Source organism: Lepidochelys kempii, chromosome 6 (genome assembly GCF_965140265.1).
Source record: "Lepidochelys kempii isolate rLepKem1 chromosome 6, rLepKem1.hap2, whole genome shotgun sequence".
Lineage (NCBI taxonomy): Eukaryota > Metazoa > Chordata > Testudines > Cheloniidae > Lepidochelys > Lepidochelys kempii.
The window spans coordinates 66,682,046-66,702,039 of record NC_133261.1 but is presented as its reverse complement, the minus strand read 5'-3'; the positions used below and the strand labels follow the sequence as shown (position 1 = coordinate 66,702,039).

At 42.5% G+C, this 19,994-nt stretch overlaps 1 protein-coding gene across 2 annotated transcripts in view; it reads left to right on the top strand.

Moving 5' to 3' along the window:
* COX16 (cytochrome c oxidase assembly factor COX16) overlaps positions 1-19,368 on the top strand; it is a 53,548-nt gene extending 34,180 nt beyond the window's left edge. For both annotated transcript variants that reach the window (XM_073348498.1, XM_073348497.1), the window contains 2 exons: positions 3,590-3,652; positions 19,008-19,368. In XM_073348498.1, coding sequence (XP_073204599.1) covers positions 3,590-3,652; positions 19,008-19,124 — 180 coding nt within the window. In that variant the 3' untranslated portion in view covers positions 19,125-19,368. The remainder of the gene's footprint in view (positions 1-3,589; positions 3,653-19,007) is intronic.
* Positions 19,369-19,994: the final 626 nt, after the last annotated feature.

Here is a 19,994-nt window from a genome sequence, read left to right as displayed (position 1 = left end):
AGACATAAGTAAAATAAATCCGATAAATAGGGGATATTGAGATGTTTATGGTAAAAGTCAAAACAAAAATAATCGTATAGGTAAATTTTGTCTGTCATAATTGAAATAAAAACACAGATTTAGCTATGTAGGTACTTTTATGGTACTCACCACCATGATATCTGAGTGCCTTTCAATTACATGGAAGTCCAAGAGCAAGCAAAACTCTCTACCCCTCTTCTTCCCCCTTCCTCCCCCCCGCCGCTCCCTTCTCCAGCTGGAGGAGTAGCTTGAAAAATATAAGAATTAATTTCCACCTTCCCTGTGTGTGTGTGTGTGTGGACTATGTGAAGAGCTATTGTGAGGACACTAAGGAGAAATTTGCATTTAGTTCTGAATAACGTGCGGTCCAGAGTTTTTTCTTCTTGCTCCAGAGAGAGTTCTTTCTCCCGCACTCACGATCAATGGATTCATTGCTTTGGTGGAACATAGCCGTTATTGGAGGTCATGACTATAGAGAGAGAGGCAGTTTTTCCAGTCACTAGGGCCATTTCCATGGAGCACTTTCAATATCATCAGGACCGAGACTTTGAATTTGACCCAGTGTCGGTGAGGAGCAGTGTAGGGACTGGAGCCTTCTCACAGAAGCCTGTTTTGCTCACTGGACAGGCTTCTGCATTTTGTACCAGTTTAAGCTTTTTTTAGTCTGTCTGGCTTAATTCCTGGATGTAATGAGCTGCAGTAGAGTGTGGAAGTCACAAATACATGTATTACTGTAGCTAGATCTGTGACTCATGCAAAGGGACTAAGGTCTGATGTACATTTAAAAATTAGCTCAATCTAGCTACATCCTGCAGGGCTGTGAAAAATTCTGAGCACTGTAGTTAGATTGACCTAATTCCCAGCGTAGACACAGCTAAGTCAATGGAAGAATTCTTCTATCGACCTCATTACTGCCTCTTGGAGAGGTGGATGTATTGTATTGCAGAAAAATTCCTTCTGTTGATGTATAGAATCATAGAATATCAGGGTTGGAAGGGACCCCAGAAGGTCATCTAGTCCAACCCCCTGCTCGAAGCAGGACCAATTCCCAGTTAAATCATCCCAGCCAGGGCTTTGTCAAGCCTGACCGTAAAAACCTCTAAGGAAGGAGATTCTACCACCTCCCTAGGTAACGCATTCCAGTGTTTCACCACCCTCATAGTGAAAAAGTTTTTCCTAATATCCAATCTAAACCTCCCCCACTGCAACTTGAGACCATTACTCCTCGTTCTGTCATCTGCTACCATTGAGAACAGTCTAGAGCCATCCTCTTTGGAACCCCCTTTCAGGTAGTTGAAAGCAGCTATCAAATCCCCCCTCATTCTTCTCTTCTGCAGACTAAACAATCCCAGCTCCCTCAGCCTCTCCTCATAAGTCATGTGTTCTAGACGCCTAATCATTTTTGTTGCCCTAAATGTAGATGTAGAAAGCTTCTACGTTACAGCATTACTGTGACAGAGCTGCAGTGCCATACCTGTGCCGCTGTAGTGTAGACATGTCCTAAGTCTTCTAGCCATTCACAGTTGGTAATGATAATTTTTCACAGCCACGGCTGTCTGAGCATCTTTAGGATCTTAGATATGCAAGAGTACTCCAAGGCTATATAGCGACTTTACAGTTGGCAGTCAGGTGCCTTAGATCAAGGGGAATATTATGGAGGAGACATGTTCTCTGAGCACTTGCCTCTTCCTACCTGTACCAATTCTATCATGCCTGGGTTCAATTTTAGCCCGCTGCTCTTCATTCAAGTGGCTGATCTGTGCTAAGCATTAGGAATGCAGTGGGTTGGTTCTGTTTACATCTGATGTGAAGGAGATGTACAGTGGGATATTATCTGTATTTTGCTGACATTTTTAAGTGTGACACTAGCTCCCACAGTGTCTTAATATAGATATTGAATAATATCAGGGAAAGGATAGAGCCTTGCAGGACTCAGCAAGAGAGCACTTTCAGGGCAGAGGATAGTTGCCCATTACACCTCTCTGGGTTAGGTCTGAAAGAACTCAAACCATTTTAGGACATTTCCATGGACTTGTGCTGTTCATTTGAGCAAAACCATCGGTCTAATGTGTATTGACTATTATTATCATTTCCACATTTGTTTGAGACCAAAGCAGATATTGGAATGGGGGGGGGGGGCGGGGTTGGCAATGGGACAGCTAATACAGTGTTGCTGGAGTGGGAAATGAGGAATTTACCTCTCCAGTATCAAACCTTCACCTGCTTCCTGAGTACCAATATTCTTAGCATCCAGCTGTGAAAACCCACCCCTATGCATTGCAATATAAACAACAGTGGTACACTGAAAATTTATGGGCAGAGTGACATAAAGTGCAGGTAATATAAAATTAAGTAACACAAGGGTTACTTTAATGTACTTGCGGAGCAGTGAAGGAGTGGGAGGGCATTGGTACCACATAAGTCCAGGATCCTTGCTGTGTAGCATAGTTCTAGTGCATCATAAAGGACATGAGGCCTTGGTTCATGGTATAGCTTGGGCAACAATAATGCAAGCTTCACTTTGCTACACTGCCACATGTACTGTATCTCACCCTGTTTTTCTGTGGTTCAGTCAGTCTTTGGCCTCTCTTCTGAGACTACCTACAAGGGTGCCATTTAGGGCTAATTGTGATGTAGACCTCTGGCCACTAGAAATTAAACTGGAACACGCAGCTCATTGCTCATAGGTCACTGAACAGAGAGTAACTACTTTTGATCACTGAACTGAATCACAATTGAACCAGGGACCTATAGGTGAAAGAATCATCCCTGTACCAGTCCCCTTAGCCATCCAGTCCATTCATGTTATTTTTATTTAAGGACTAAAAATGTAGTTTCTGTTGATCTTTTTTTATTTGATTGATTACCCTAATTAATGTATCTGAATAGCACGTATCAATTGGGGGGCGGGGGGGTCTCACTTGGAGAATGAATACAGCTCCCTCCAGGGGCCTGAGCTATGCAAAACCCAGTTATCGTGGTCTACTTGGGTTCATACTCCTTGATTTTCTGTTCAAGCACCCAAACTCCAGTGAAACTGGCAGAAATCACCCAATTTTATCTGGTTTGGCGTCAAAATTAGGCAGAAGCAAAAAGTTTCACATGGTTTCTACCACATAAATCAGCAAAAGATTTGCAACCCTGGCCCGAGAGTTGGCTTTGTAAATCAAAATGTGTTACATGCCTCTTCTACAACCTCAAGTCCTGACAGCGGGAAGCCTAAATAGCATGACCACATCTTTCCCCTTTCCTGTGGTTGAGATTCGATGAGGTGGTCAAGCTTTAGATTTAAGCATCTAGGGATTGATGGCAGGGCATTTACAATGAGGGGCCCTCTAGTCTGCAGTTTTTTCCCTCTGCTAGTCTGAAAGAACTAGAATCTGTTGACCTTTGTTCTATACAGGTTCATAGATTGCACCCATCACCATGGTATCTGGGCAATGCAAGAAATATCTCTGTTCTCAGCGTTTAGTTTTCTTTTAAAAGAAGATTGAGAATTGTTTTTCTTTCAAATTTGGGTATATTTTATAAATAAACATTTTGGATGTCTTCTCCATTTGCCTTACAGATGGATCCAGCTTTGGAAGAAAGAATCAGAAAGAATAAGATATCATTGGAATCTGAATATGAGGTACTGTAGGCTTGTTGCTCAGGGCTTGTAGCCTTGTCTTGCCTACCCTAGCTGTTGGTCAGGTGTGCCTGCCCATAACTAAAATTAAACTAACTCTTTGCCTTTAATTCACTGCTGTCCAGTAAAACTAAGTTTTGTTTTCTTTTTTTGGTAAAAGATTTTGAACATGCAATGCTTCTTTCTAAACACAGCCCTGATGTCCAGTTGCCAAGTACAGCCCTACAAATGAAGCTAACACTTTCTGTGGCTAGCCTAGTCTGTAAAAGTAAAGCTAAAAATGGACTTGGATAGAATATGTGCATGTCAGCATTTATGCTACATATCATATGATGAGATCCTTGTGAGAAATGGCAGCACCATGTGACCACTTAGCTGACCCTACCCATTAATCTATCTGCCTCCATAACTACTACTTATATTCCAAACATCTGTGCAGTTTTCAGACAGTTGCCATTTTCCCCTTTGTCCATCAAAATATATATATATATCACACAGAAATATTTCCTCCTTTCTCTCAAATGTATTTCTTCCCACAATTACACTGCTCTGAGATGGAGCCCTGAGCTAGCAACAGGTTTAATGTCCAGTATCTCATAAGTCTTCAAGGCTGGAAATGAGTTTATCCCTTAGGAAAGCTGCAGAACCTCCTTTTCCAGAGATAAAATGTTTTTCAGGCTCAGTCCCTTAAAATTATTACACTGATGTGTAGAAAGGTTTTTTAGGTAATTGTAGAGTTTTATAAAATTATCTGCTCATTATTTCTGCACTTGCTTTGTTTTGTTATTGAGTGGGGAGAGAGGGATGAAAGGGCACAAATAATTTGGGGTACAATTTTTTGCCTACAATTATCTGCAGGTGAAATTCCTGACACATGGGTGTCAAGAACTTGATTGCACCCTACTTAAATATTCAAATGATTGAAACTAGGGATGTAAAAGGTTAACCGGTAAGCATTAGGCTTACCGGTTAACCAACCTTAACCGTTAACCCCTGCAGTCCTGCGCTGGCGGGAGGCACCCAAGCCCCAGCTGTGTCTGGCCAGAGGGGCCCCAGCCCCAGCTGCTCTGGGCCAGCCGGCGGGACCTCAGCCACACCACGCCAGTGGGACCCCAGTCCCGGCCGACCAGAGGGGCGCTGGGATGTCTGGTGGGACCTCAGCCACACCAGGGCGGCCGGCTGAAGCGGGCCTAGCCCTTGCTGTGCCAGCCCCCCGCCACTTCGGTTAACCGGTTAATTAACTGATATAATTTTAATCATTTAACCCTGGTTAACTTTTTAAACCGATATTTACATCCTTAATCGTAACTGGACTCGCTAATAAAACCGTTCTATCACATCATCCCATCCATCATGAATTTTCTATATCATAATAATAATAATATATTCTTTTTTTGCTTTTCTAACATAAGGACACAGATTGTTCCTCTCTAGTATGGTAAAGTTGTTAAATTAAGATGACTGGAAACAAATTTGGGGCATTACACTTTTTACAAATAACTTGTTTTATAGTGTTTAGGGGGCAGAAAGCTTCATACTCTGAGTATGAATGGAAAATCCCAGCCTGAAATTCATAATTTACAATCCACTAACGACAGTTCCATTTGCCTTTTGAGAGCCTTTGGTCTTGTACGCTCCGTTATATGCATTATAACTCTGGTTTGATTTATTTATGTGAAAGAACCACAGAGCAATGAAAAGAACAGTCTCTGTCCTTTTAACATGATACGTAACTCTAAGCTCAAAATGGAACTGTACGTGTGCCGCATTTCCTTTCAACCACAATTAAGTACATAGTTGAAGGACAGTATTTAATCGGCCATAATTGCTCTGACTCTTGTAGGAGATGTCAGTGTTAATAAAATGAAAATGGCATAACAAAATCTTAAATGCATGTTCAGATAATTCTTGTGAGGCTCATTCCCGATAGCAGAAGTGACTGAAACATTCTTAATTTTTGTTTTTTTCAATCTAAACTGCAGATGAGCCCCAAGCCACATAGTTCAGATCCAGATCCAACCTTTACCAAACAACACAGCATTCAGATCTTGCATTCCAGTGTGTTTGATTATAGAGAGAGGACCAATACATGTTATTTGGATTACATCAGCATTTGAAATTTCTCATAATTAAGGTGGATTCAGATCAGTTTGGGGCCCATCTCTATTGTCAAAATGCAAATATATAAAAGTATGTAATTATAAAAACTTTACTATGGTCCCAAACCTGCTAGATGCTGAGCATCCTAAATTCTCACTAGAGTGCAAGTTAAAGGAGCTCAGTCCCTCAGCAGGGTTGTATATCACCTCTCAGGATTGGGCTGTATCAGAGCGACTATTTAATCCATTGTTTCCTCTCCATTCCTACTAAAAAAAATTACTGGACAAGTCCTTTGTCATCTCTCTCCTTTAGTACAGTAAACTTTCTCCTCTGTGGACCCTGTATTCTACCTTTTTCCTATACTACTTCCTAGGCTACCCAAAATATGGCTGCTTAAGAACATCTTATTTTATATAGAGAGCTACTTGGAGGCTTATAATAATAATATATATTATATATAATATAAAAGGACAGTAATAGTAAAATGCCAAGGGCCCTAAAAGGTTGCATAATTATTATGTAATACTCAAAGGAGAAGGGCATTATTTTACAATCTTGCTATACTAACAGCATTATTTTACATAGCTGCTGTTGAAGACAGCTGTCCTTTTATGAAATTTGGTTGTCTGATGTGTAAAAACCTTCCGTTGACTTCTGTTGTTTCTTCTTCTCGGAATATATGTGTTGAATTATTTTAGTATTCTGAGAATACTGCTTAAAGCTTACCCTACCATCTTTTGGGTCCTGGCTCGCAGGGCAAAGATATTTCCAATGTACTATAACATTATATCCTGACTCAATATGAATTTGGTGAGTTAAGATATCATCAAGTCATGATTTAAAGTGACAAGTTTCATGTAAAGACATTTTTTTCACTATAGCTTAATAGTTGTGTGAAGTTCAGTTTATCCCACATAGGAGCACAGTTGGTATTGCTGTTATTTCAAGGACTGCAGTAGGGGGGCACTATTTGTGTGTACAGTCTATACTGAAGTGTTAATCTCTCAGGTCTATCATTGGTTCCATCCATCTCGTGCTTTGAGATGTGCCAAAGGAGCAAACTTTCTTTACACATGTTCCCTTTTGCTCATGCATTCCTCTCACACACACTTGTGTTCTCACAGAGCCAGCTAGTCCTTGCTCCTCCCATTTAACTAATAAATCATTGCCCTTTCCATAGCTGAAACGGGTACTAATGTGAATGTAGTTCCATGCTTGAGTCTTGTAGAACAAACTGTAAAAAATGCAAAGTAGTATATAACTTGTGCTAAGACACAGGTCTAGAGTATTTTTTTTTTAAGTGCTAAAGTGGCAAAATTCTTTCTAATAATAATTTTTGTTTCTACAGTATCTTTTATCTTCTAGGATCTAAAGTGGTTTGCAAATGTAAAGGGTCACAGTCAACTTTTAATCACAATTCTGTTTGAAATTGTTTATTTACTAAATTATGTGTTACCCTGAGGATTACTATACCTGAAAGAGATTTGAGGAAATTTTTTTTTTCCAGATTTTTGTACTTTGTAGGCAGTCACTTTCAGTGTCCCTACATTGAGGCCTGGATCCAGCACAGCACTTAACTTAAAGCCTGTGCTTAACTTAACTTACAGGAGTACTCCCATTGAAGTCAAAGTCTAAAATTAAGTGCGCACATAAATTTGCAGGATTGGGGCCTTACTTAGTTTTCCCCAATTATTTGTGTGAGTCTTTCCAACAGCCGAAGAGAAGAGAGAAAATATTTTTAAATTGGAAAATATGATTGTAAACCCCCCAAAAATGGTAGGAAGAGGGACTCAGGAGCATGTGAAGAACCTGAAAATACTTTTAGCATCCTCTCTCTCTTTCTCTTTCTCTCTCTCTCTCTCTCTCTCTCTCCTTTAATTGACTAGATTTCAAGTTGACAGTTTTCCTTTTAACTAATTGACTGCAAATGCATAGTTGCAGTAAGAATTTTTCAAGACAAAACACAATTAATTACCTGGGTTGGAATTTAGCAAAGGTATCCAGGATAACAAACCGGGTACTAAAGGGCTCTTTGGTCTAACAGAGAAAGGCATATCAAGAACCAGTAGCTGGAAGCTGAAGCCAGACCAAATTCAAATTAGAAACTAGGCATAAATTTTTAACAGTGTGAGTGATCAACCACAGGAACAAACATCCAAAGGAGAAGGTGGATTCTCCATCTCTTGATGTCCTCAAATCAATACTGGATGCCCTTCTGGAAGACATGCTTTAGTCAAACTAATTACTGGGCTCAGTACAGAGATAACTGGGTGAAACTTAATGGTCTATGATATACAGAAAGTCAGATGAGGTGATGGTACTTTCTGGCCTTAAACTCTGTGATCTATGAAACCAGATACTGATCCACTTCCACCTTACATAGTTTATTAGATCAGATAATAAGTCTGCGTGAGGAAATATGACTGAACTCCACCACATGCAATGGGTTCACATCCCCTGCCCAATGGCCCACCCAAATCATGTCCCATACTTTGCACAATGGAACTGCATCAGTTCTGCTGCATGGAGGGACCCAGGCATCCATGGAGGAGGGGGCAACATTTTATCCCTGGGTGAGGAATGTGTAACTGTTTACTTTTCATGTGAGATTGCTGGCAAATATTGCAAAATTATTAAATGGCATCTCAGTCTTCAAACAGCTGAGCAAGAGGTTTGGGGGGTGTGGTTTGGGAAGGCTGCTTCCTACACAAGATGTCTTGTGAATGAAAAGAAATATTATACTTATTATCTCTGCTAAGCTGGTTTGTGCCATTTACATCTCTTAAGAATTGACTTTGGGTCTGGCCCCACCCCCAGCACCAGAGGGGGTCCCGGACCCCCCGCCCCCCTGGCACGTGTGTGCGCACACACATGACCAAGTTTTAGTCATGGTGGGGCTTTTAGTAAAAGTCATGGACAGGTCATGGGCCCATGAATTTTTGTTTACAGCCTGTGACCTGTCCATGACTTTTTCTAAAACTACCCGTGACTAAAACGTAGCCCTAATTATTAGTCTTTCACATACCAAGACTAGCAGTAGGTATGACACCAAGTGGATTTTAGTTAGGACAGTTTTTTTGTTTAAGTACTGTATTTGATGAGTGAATGTACAATATATACATAAGTTATCTTGTTCTCCCTTCCCTCTTCCTCTTTCAAAAATCTCATAAACCTGCGGTTCAAGATGTGGGTCATAGGAAAAGGTCAAAGTATTACAGGAAGGTGAAGCTGGGCAGCAATTATGGCACAGGCTCCTAAAATAAATGCTGGCAATAGAGCCTTAGTACAAGGAGGAAGGTTCTTGCTCTCCCAACAAGACTTCTCTCTGTTGAAAATGTTGGCTTATCCAAGCCTTTGTTTCCATTAGGCTAGGGTACACCACCCAGAACTTAAACTAATGGAGAGAGCAACTCAATGTATTAAGAGCAGGGCATGCCAGAAAGAACTTAATGTTCTTGTACTGCACATTCCTGCCAGGATGCTGGTTATTATCTATAAAGCCCTAACTAGCCTAGGGCACAGCAAGTCAAGGCACACACTCTCCCTTTCTGACCTGCCACCCAACCTGTGCTTGTCCTGAACATTTAAGTTAACCATCCTATAAATGAGGTTTGTGGGGGCCAGGATTTCTCAGTAGCTGGCCCTCACCTCTTGAATTCACTATTGCTAGATATTCACCTAAGCCCCAATGTGGCCACATTCATAACACCGTATAAGACGTATCTCTTTGTACTAGACTTTCCATAAGTGCCAGCTCTTTCTTCACTTGCTGAGTGTCAGACTCCTTTTGATCTCTATCCTTAGTGCTTAGAGTGTCATTGGCTCTCCTTAGATAAATGAATACCAACCCCCCGAGAAAAAGTTCTAAGCCATCTACAGTGTTACTGTGATCGGGATCATACAAATGCCTGAAATAAATAACCTCCTCTCTCCCCTTCTTCAAAATGGAGCTATCCATAATGGTTTGCAGTTCATCTGCTCCTCTTGGTGCCTTTATCTCTGTGTCACAGGGACTGGTTGGTTCTTACCACATTTCAGTGCCAGCATTGTGTATTATCTCAGTCACCAGAGAATACAGTGGAAAAAATGTGCCCCTGTGGGGAATCACTAAGTCTTTGGTATAAAGTATCCTGCAGGAAAATGTTTAATGCAGTGTATGGGGATTTAGCCACGCAGCTAAATCTCTAGGCATTCCCCTAATTGACTGCCCCTCAAGGAAATGCACCAGGGCCGCTAGTTCCACATAGCTCAGGAGCTATCATTTGAGCAAAGGTATAGAGTGGTCTTTCACGGTTGTTTACTTGTAGTTGTGTTACCATGTTCATTCTTTACTCTTTTTTGTGAACTCCTTAAGCATTACTTTGAAAATGTATTATTCTAGTGAGTTTTGGCCGTGTCCACATTCACAGTTTTATTGTTGCCCTGGATTTGAGGGGTATGTGTACCCCAGTGTGGCGTTGTACCCCATAATGCTTTATGGGAATATGACATAACTGGAATATGTTTTATGCTACATGTGCCATGTAACATATCTCTGTAAAGCTTACAGTCAAAGCAAGATAAGGAGCAAGTCTTCTCCCTGGTGCCCACCCTGACAAATTCAGCTGACTGCAGGAAACCTCCATAGAGGAAAGTGCTGGAGGAATCTGTATTCCTTTCCCCACCTAGGTCAGGAGTAGGACCAGAGGTGCTCTCCAGATGTTACTCCATCCATACAATTAGACTATGTCCCTAGCCCCCATTCTCCTACCATGCTCATCCTGCAGTGTATGGGGAATGGGGAAAAAACCAGAGAAGCTGCACAGCAGGGGAGCCTCATGCTTTGGCTGACCCCACCCCAAATCTCACAGCACATAGCTACATAGAGAGTACCATGGAGGTGGACTCCAGGCAGAAAGAGAACACCTCTCAAACTTCTGCCCTGCTGGTTCTGCTGGAAGGGGGCCCTTTCAAGTGGCAAAACACTGGCTAGGATTTACTTCTAAACGTTTTAGTACAATATTAAGATGGCAAGATTAAGCACTCAAAAGTAAAGAAATTTCTTTGCCCTGGTGCACATGTTGTAAATTTTATGGCACACCTCAGTGACAAAGAGCAATACTACTTTTCTTTCTGAGCATTTCTAAGGTCTTGTATCTTAATATGCTAATCTTCCATAAACAAGGGAATGAGGAAAAGAAAATATTACGTATCCTAGTTAAGGTTGGAACTCACTGAATTTTCAGTGCTTGTTCTTGCAGATTTAACATAATGTTAATACTATTTTGCTTTTAATTTTCCAGATTTTTTTGTTTAAGGAAAGAAGATAATGTAGAAGTAAATGGCCATGTTCTATCGGCTTTACTACTGGAACTTGTGAATTCTTTGAACCAGTAAATACACACTTAACTAGCTGTGCATACAGAAGCAATGCATGAATGGCCTTCTGCCTCTGCTGATATCCTGCAGTGTGCGTGGGTTCTGGGGCCCTCTGGCCAGTACAGTGTGGGGTTAGTTTAAAAATGGAAAGGCTATGTAACCCACAGATTACTGAGTGCAATAAATACTCTGGCTGTTAAATAATTTGCATCTCCATACTACCATCCATCCAAGGCTCTCAGAGCAATTTACAAATATTAACTAAGCTTTACACATTCTTGTGAAGGAGGGATGTACTGCCCCCATTTGAAAAATGGAGAAATTGATGCACAGAGATAATAAGGCACAGATTGTCAAAGGTATTCAGGCTCTTAATTTCCACTGATTTCAGTGGAAGTTAGGAGCCTAAATACTTTTGAGGATCTGGGCCTAAAGTGACTTATCCAAGCTCATGTGCTGAGAGTGAGATCCTGTCCCATTGAAGTTAATGACTGAGGGCAATGGGACTTCTGCATGATCAGGATTTCACCACAAGTCTTCAGCAGAGCTGAGTAGAGAACCCAAATCTCTTGGATGCAGAGGCCATCGTCTAGAGTGCTGGGGAGGGGGAGCTAAGTCAATCTAAGTTATACAACTTCAGCTACGAAAATAGGATAGCTGAAGTCGACGTACTTAGAGCTACTTACTGCAGTGTCTTCACTGCAGAAGGTCAACTGCTGCTGCTCGCCCATCAACTCCGCCTACGCTTCTCGCTCCGGCGGAGTAGCAGAGTCGATGGGAGAGTGCTCAGCGGTTGATTTACCGTGTCTTCACTAGACTTAGGCACCCAAGTCCCAGTTTTAGGCTCCACCACAATCTACAAAAGTCCCACCAAATCCTGTAGGTGCCTAAACTCACTTAGTATCTAAATTTTCAGGGTAAAAGTTCCCTGGCAGGTAAGTTTGTGCCTCTGGGTATGAGCACTGCTTCCCCCTAGGTGCCTAGTCGCCTATCTCCCATCTAAGACCCAGTACAATCCATGAACCAGGGGAAGATAGGCACTAACTCACTCATGGGGCCCAATCTGGTAAGCATGCTGAGAGGCTGCCCACTGGCTTGGGTTCCATTGAGAACTGGAGGCCAGGGAAAGAAGCGGTCGTGGTGCCCACCTTATAACTCTTAGCTCAGTAGTTAGAGCACTCACCCGGAATGTGAGGAAGAAAGGATTTGAACAGGCGAGCGCTCTAACCACTGAGCTGGGGCATATTCTTATATAGGGCTCCCTCAGTCTCTCCTCTTGAAGCTGTTCTGTGTTGCATATAGTTAGTCACAATGCTGTAACACTCAGCCGGAGAGCGCAAGAATGACTTTGTAACCTGGTGGACGGCACCCATTTGGGAGGTGGGCGACCCAGGGGTCCAGTCCCCCTGCTCTAATAACTCTTTAATTATCTCCCATCAGCATCTTCCACTGGCTCTCTGAGCCGGCTCTCTGCCTAGCCTGCTGACTTTTGTGGATTTCCCATCTCTTCTCATTCGTTGTATAGGGAGCATAAGCACCTAGCTCAGGCTCTGTGGATTGCAGTGCTGTTCCAGTAATTTCTAGGTGCCTAACCTAGAAATGCTGTAATGCTCAGCGTCACACGGCCCAAGTTCCTTTGTAGATCCAGGTCTAAATCCTGTGCTCCAATCTCACAACCATTCTTTCCTTCATTAAATAAAAACCTTACTTCAGACTTTGCATTCTCTTTCCTTGCAACTTCTTCAGCTCTTGTCACCTTGCATTATATGTTAACAACATAAAACTACAAAGAAACACCCTCTGGTTAAAAAGAATTACTCCATGCAGCTTTCCAGTCTGAGCAGGATTAATCACAGATAATAATTAAATACAAAGTGATAACCCTTAAATCACTAAACGAATGTGGCAGCAAACTTTTCTAAGGAAAATAAAAAGAGCAAAGAGCTTGCATTGTGAAAGATTTCATGCGAAAATATAGCTTCATGAGTGCAATAAGGTGGAGTTTTTAAACACCCATTTTAACTCTCTCCCCCTACATCTATACATTACAATAGGGTCTTTCATTACATGCACTATAGCCCCAGAAGTAATTTGTTGCTCTGACACGTACAGAGCTGATTTGATGCAGTTCTCTTCCCTGCTCCTTTCAACTGTGAAGATACTCTGCCCTTTGTGATCTTTCCATCTTTATCTGAAATTTTACATGCCAGTTACCATAGTGATGGGCAGTAATTGCCCCTTTTGATTTGTTATGGATAGGTATTTCTGGGGTGCTCATCACCAAAGTATCTGAGAATTTCACAAGCCTAATGAAGTAAGCTTACTAACACCCTCCTCGAAGAGGTAAGTTTTTATTGTCTCCTTTTTACAGGTGAGTTAGTGAAGCACAGAGACACTACAGTCACAATTGTTGTAAATGACCACTGATTTTGGTGGCCAACTTGAAATAACTTGGCCTGAGTTATCAGAGGTGTGGAGCGCTCCCAGGTCCAAATGAATTTTTATTGACTTCAGTTTGCTCTTTGTGGTGTGGAGGCTTGCCCTCCATGGACAACGTATACCCAAACTCACAAGGTAATGATTTTCAAACAACATCAGTCTGGACCAGATTTGAACCAGTGAGCGAATGACTCCCTAGGCCACTTCCTGTCCCTTATACCATCCAGTATCCCTAATACTGAAACCTGCTTAACAGGAGTTTTATAAAAGCAAAATGTGTAGTGAGCAGCTGAATGCTTTTTTAGCCACATCACCTATTCACAGAGCTGCAGCTTTCTTCTAGTTACAGCTTGTTGTCAGCCAAAGACTTTAAAGAGGCATTTTTAGCATTTTAGAAACAATCAGTCGGTTTGATATACTACCTTGTTCTAACTTTAAACAATTAATTTTCAGTATCCTTTGGGATATTTGAGACAAGTAGCAAAAGGGATGTCAATCTGATCTGGTTAAATCTCCTTCAATGATTGACTGTTTAGTGGATTGAATAGTGCAGGGGATTGGCAGCAGAGTAGAGCTTTTCACCTCTAGACATCCAGTTTGTATAGATCTCAAGTTGGGAGTGGCTGAAAGTAGTTTACCAGCAGTATGTGGTACTTCTGTGAAATTTGGTGTCTCAGTCTTGGTCCTAATGGACAGGTGTCCACATCACAGCTAGCACTAATTGGCATTCTCAGCAGAGAAGCCAAAGACTGAGTGAACTTGGGGGTTGAGCTATCCTCTCACCCAAAGATGTGGTCCTGGTACAACATGGTTGTGTGGCAATCTGAGGGAAGCTTGTAATGCTGCTGCCTGTGCTCTTCCTATTCAGTGGACAGAAAGAGGACTTAACTCTTCAGGGTTGTTCGGCTTATTTAAGAAAAATAAAAATAGCACAGTAACAGTTGAAGGCCAGATTCTCTATTGCCCTGCACTGATGCAATCATTTACAAAGTGGGCGTGAAAGGTTCTCACCATTGTGTGTGTGAGTGGAGAGTTCTGGTTTAGTAGAGTTGTACCCAGACTTTGCACAGATGTAAATAAGTACAGGTGTAAATAACTACATAGAGAATCAGGACTTTTTTCCAGTTGTAACAGGGTCCTCTGCCCACCCCTCTTCCTGGGGCCCGCTGACTGCCCCAATAAAGCTCAGAGAGGCTTCCTGTTATGTAGCACCCATGGCTTTATTTTTACACACACACACACACACACTTCTCCCACCACCAGTGTTGAACTATTTACAAGGCTTACAGGGTTAGTTCCCTCTTTGGCTAGCAGTCAGCCTGCAGCCAGGAAACTGTCCGTTCTCCTGGCAGCCCCCCTTCATACTGGCTCCTAGCCCTTATAACTGCTGGCCTGTCAGTCCCACAGGTGGAGCCAATCCCCAGGCCAGGCATCATGCCTGTTACACCAGACCCAATCTATTTCTCTTGATTGGAGCTGGCTGAGCAGGGACTAATTAGGTACTTTTGCAGCAGCACCCTGCTACGCAGGTCCATTTTCATAGCTGATGTTCCTTCTTACCTTTTACCTGAATAAAAAAGGACCCCTTTTTAAAACTTTTATGACATGATCAGATTTGGGAAATTTTATAGCCTGGCTGTTCTGAAGGAATAATTGATGGGACACATGTCCCTTCTAGACTGATAATAGACTGATGCATGTCCATTCTAGACTGAGGGAATCCCCCCTGCTGCTGGCAGCTGCTGGGAGCAGCTGGGGTCCCTCTTGCTACCTGCGGCAGCCGGGAGCTCCGTGGATCCCCGCTGCTGCCCGCGGTCCATGGAAACAGCGGGGATTCCCTCTGCCACTGGGTTCCACCCTGCAATCCATGAGGGCGGGGAGCAACAGGGGGTCCTCTTGCCACCCACGGTAGCCAGAAGCAGCGGGTCCCCCCTGCCACCTGTGGTGGCTGGGAGCTGTGGTGGTACTCCCAGCTGCACTGTCTGAAGTCACACATGTCTTTGGAAGTCATGGATTCCGTGACCTCCATCACTAAATCGCAGCCTTAATAATGGTTGCAGATTCTGCCATGTGTTCTTAGGAAGCTACTCTCCCTAGATTTGCAGTGAGGCATCAAATGAAATCTTTGTTGTGAATGTCACAAACTATTAATGATCTTCATGAATGTAACACCTGAGCAAACAAATGTACGATTTCCCTGTGCATTGATTAGATTTGTAACTCAATTTTATCTGACAAGTATAAACTCAGTAGACCTCATCAATTGTATAGTTTAATCTACTTATTTACACTGACTATACCCGTCCCTTGGATGTTAAGTCCTTCATTATGTAATTCATAATGTCTTTTTCAGGAACCCTGATACTGCTAAATTTGGAATAAACACTGCCAAAATATTTTCTTGTTTTCATTTCCTTAGATTCTGTATATATTTGAAACACCCTGTGCTGTTGGCAACCCTTTTTCTTGAGAGTGACCCCTTCAAAGCCTTCCTAAGGTTTCCAATACAATTGAGTATGACCTTTAGTTAAAGACTATCCTCTATTAGGTATTCTGCTTGTGTTGGTCCCTTAGGCAGTCTCTTCAGATACTGTAAGTTTCACTGTATATATTTCACTTTCAGTAACTGCTTATTGAAAATCTCTGAACATTTCTAGAGCATGCATTGTGTACAGGTGCACTGTATATGTGTTTTATAAAGTCAGAATGCTTTCCCTTTGTAAAGCACAAGGTTCTTTGCAGTGTATTTTCTTTGAATCTTCCATTTGAGTCAGGTGTTAAATTCTGTCTCTTGTAATCAGAGTGATGGCTGCTGATGCATGGGATAATAGGGCACCTTCCCTAAACTCCCTCTTCTCCTCCTCCCCAGTCAGTTTAGATTTCTTCCACTGGAAATGAAAGGCTGGCTAATCACAATTTGAATAAAGTAGCAGGGACAGTTTTCAGGAAGTACTTATGCTAACTCATTCCACTGTATGAAAAATTTAGCTGCTGCTACCTCATATCAAAAGTCTGGTGAATGTATACGCGTGCACAAGTGTTTTCTGTGCGATCTTGCTTAATTTATTTGAAATCTGACTAATCTCATTGAGATTTCTTCCAGTTATAGAAGTGTCATGAAGGTTTTACATAACATGAACCAGTAACAGCAGGCCTGTCCTGTTACAGCTGCCAAATTTTTTTGTGACCCTTATTCAAGTTCCTCATTATTTGTCATCCCTATTGACAGTAGGCAAATTAGAATGCAAGCTCTGTAGGGCAAGGGTGGTGTCTTCTGGTGTATTTGTAAAGTGCCTATTGCAGTGAGGCCCCGATCCTGATGAGGGGGATGGGTCCAGCAACAGGCAACAGCCTTGCGTGGGGGGAGGTGGAGGCCTCAGGCAAGCGGCTGGAGTGTCCTGTTTTCTCTTTGGCAAGTGTGGTCACCCTGCAACTCCCAGCTGCTGTGGGTGGACAGGGCACCCCACAGCTCCCAGCCACCATGGTGGTCGGGGGGAACCATGGAGCCGCAGCAGCAAAAGTCACAGACAGGTCATGGCTTCCGTGAATTTTTGTTTATTGCCTGTGACCAGTCCATGATTTTTACTAAAAATAACCAACACAAAATCTTACCCTTAATCATTGATAACATACAATCTTCTCTACTTCGGTAACACTTGGAATGCAGTGTGAACCTTTGGGATGATGTTGCAAACTCCCTCACATATCTGCTGTTAGCAGATGTGAAGCTCCATGTTTAGGAATTTACTGAATACAGAGAGTCTATGCCTTGTGGGAAATGGGACTTCCGTTTCTCAACTAGCTGCACTGTGAAGAGGTGGGTCAAATTTTGGCCTGGTGTAAACAAGCAGAACTCGCATTGTCTTCAGTGGGAGAGGCACCTGCTTATACCAGTGTGGGACTTGGTTCAGAATGTGCTATCTCAAGGATAAAGTGGGGAGAATGGGAGGTGGAGAGCAGGGGCAGTAACTGAAACTAAAGTAGATAGTCAAAGAGAAGACATGGGATAAGCAGCTACTTCTCCACTATCTGTGTGCATTAAACTAAAGGAAGAGTCAGCAGAGTTTGCTTCCAGCTTGTTTTCAGTAACTGCGTTGAAATTAAACTTTGCACTAAAATGCACTGGATGCAGAAACTCTCTTGGCTTCTGTCTTTTACTGTTGTAGTTCTTTGACATGGGAACTGGAGAGGCTTTAAAAAATAGTCTGCAAAGGTTCTCTAGCTTCTCTATGGCGAGAACTGCAATACCCTGTGCCAAAATGCTGTCTTGTGCATTGCTACAGCCATACTCCTAGGGGACTCACAGCATCCCTTTGCCTTCTGCAGCAGCAGTACATGGCAGGGGAGGGCAGGAGGGTGTTCCTTTTTTTACCCAGTCACAGAAATGCATGAAGAGTCCAATTGTGGATGCCCTTGAACAGGTGTACTAGAGGAGGGTGGGGAAAGATCCTGTCTGGTCCCCAGAACACCTGTGTGGGAAATCTAGACATTGTTTAAGTGCTAGGCTCTTTGGCCACTTAAGACGCCCCGGGCCTGTCTCCACAATGCATTAGTCTGTACTAGTGTGTTGCGCACTGACTGGCCCACGTGGACCCTGCTAGCATGCCCTAAAAGTTTCCTAGTGCATGTTCATATAGTCCCATTTCAAACAGTACTACATTAACACACACTAAGAAGCTTTTAGTGCATGCCAGCAGGGTCCACATGGGCCGGTTAGTGCACAACACGCTAGTGCACACCCCTCAGTGTGAACTAACATGCCATATAGACATGGCCCCCAGTGTATTCCTCACCCCAAAGGGGGACATAGGTAGGTGGGTTGGGAACATGGCTATAGCCCCATCTCCCATTTGTGGCTTCTGGAATTAGGAAGCACATTCTGGTAAGCCGTGCATTCTTCTCTTTTATATGAAAGTAGTATGGAGTGAAGGGGATCATGCTGATTCTAACTCTCCCTGAGGCCATCTGCCCTGCACAGGCAGAATACCTCTGGGCACCAATGATCAGACATTGTCTTCTCTCCCTTACTTCCCAGAAGAGTAGTTCCTTCTGCAAAAGCCAAATTTTGGTTGTGCTTTGGCAGCTTTCTAGACCTCAACACCAGAAATTCCTGCAGTCAAAGGGCTGACCTGAAAAATAGGGTAGATTTTAAAAAGAAAAGAAAAAGTTGAGAACACTTTCTGCCCTGTCCAATGGATCTCTCTTCCCTAGATATAGAGGAGCAATTACAGCTACAGTCATCATAGCTTCTGATGGCATTTAATATGATATATCTCCGTTCTTTCTCCTGGTCTGTATACTTTTTTCTTCTATAGAATATCATTTGGTCCTGGGTGAAAGTTAATCAGCCAGTGGATGACGTTACATTTGTAATATAGGAAACAAGCATATTTGGAAGAACTCTGTTTAAAGCCAGGCATTCATGCCCTAACATAGCTTTATGTTTATTGTTTATCTATAGAAACTGAAAAGCTCTGACTTTGATGACTGGAAGAACATCAGAGGGCCCCGTCCATGGGAGGATTCCAAGTCTTTTCAAGAGCAGCAGCAACAAGTTCTTCATTCCAAGCCATCTTGACTGTGTGTGCTCACTCCAGTGTCTTGGTAGAATCACTGTTATGCCAGTGACTGGACTTTCTTGCTTTCTAATCCTGTGTCCAGGGAGAGACATGAGTGGGGAAAAACCAAGTTGACAGGTGGTTTACTTGAGATCAATTTGAGATGAAATGTTAAATAAAGATCTTTGTTCAACTGCATCCATTTGCATGGAAGCCCATAGACTGTGTATATTAACTCTTAATAAAGATCAGCCCATTCTTTCATTGAGAATGTCAGTGTTTTCCTTCAGTATTTTTAATAGCTACTGGTCACAATCTTGTGTGGGCTTCAGTGAGGACTGATATCTAGGAATTCAGCCTGTCAGTAGCACAAGTTGTCACCCTTATGAGAGCGGTGGTTCTGAAGTCTAGATGTGTGTGACCAGATACATGTTAGTGCAGAGAGCGCCTGTGTGATCTCAGGCTCAAGGCTTTTAAACGTGGGAGGTACTCTACAGGCTTAAGAGCTGTTAAGGAACAGCATGCACATTTTTGGATGATAATGATCTTATGTTTTATTTCCAGCACCTTGCCAGTACACTACTCAGTTCCAGCAGTGTCAGCAGGTAATGGTTTCAGTAACATTTGTTTAGCTGTGGTCAGATTTCTGTAATCACTTTATCGATGTGCTGTAGCAGGCAGCAACTTTCCCTGTGGAACATTTCAGTTTAACTAAGAAGAGCTCTTCCTCTTTAAGAGCCTTGCTGGTTTTTATGTGAGCTAGCAGAGCAGAGTGATAGAATCTTCTTGACCCCATATGTGGAGTGCAAAATCTCCCTTGGACTATTATGCACATATATATAGATGTAGGGAGATTGATTACCTGTAATTGGCTTTTTCTGTAATCCTGT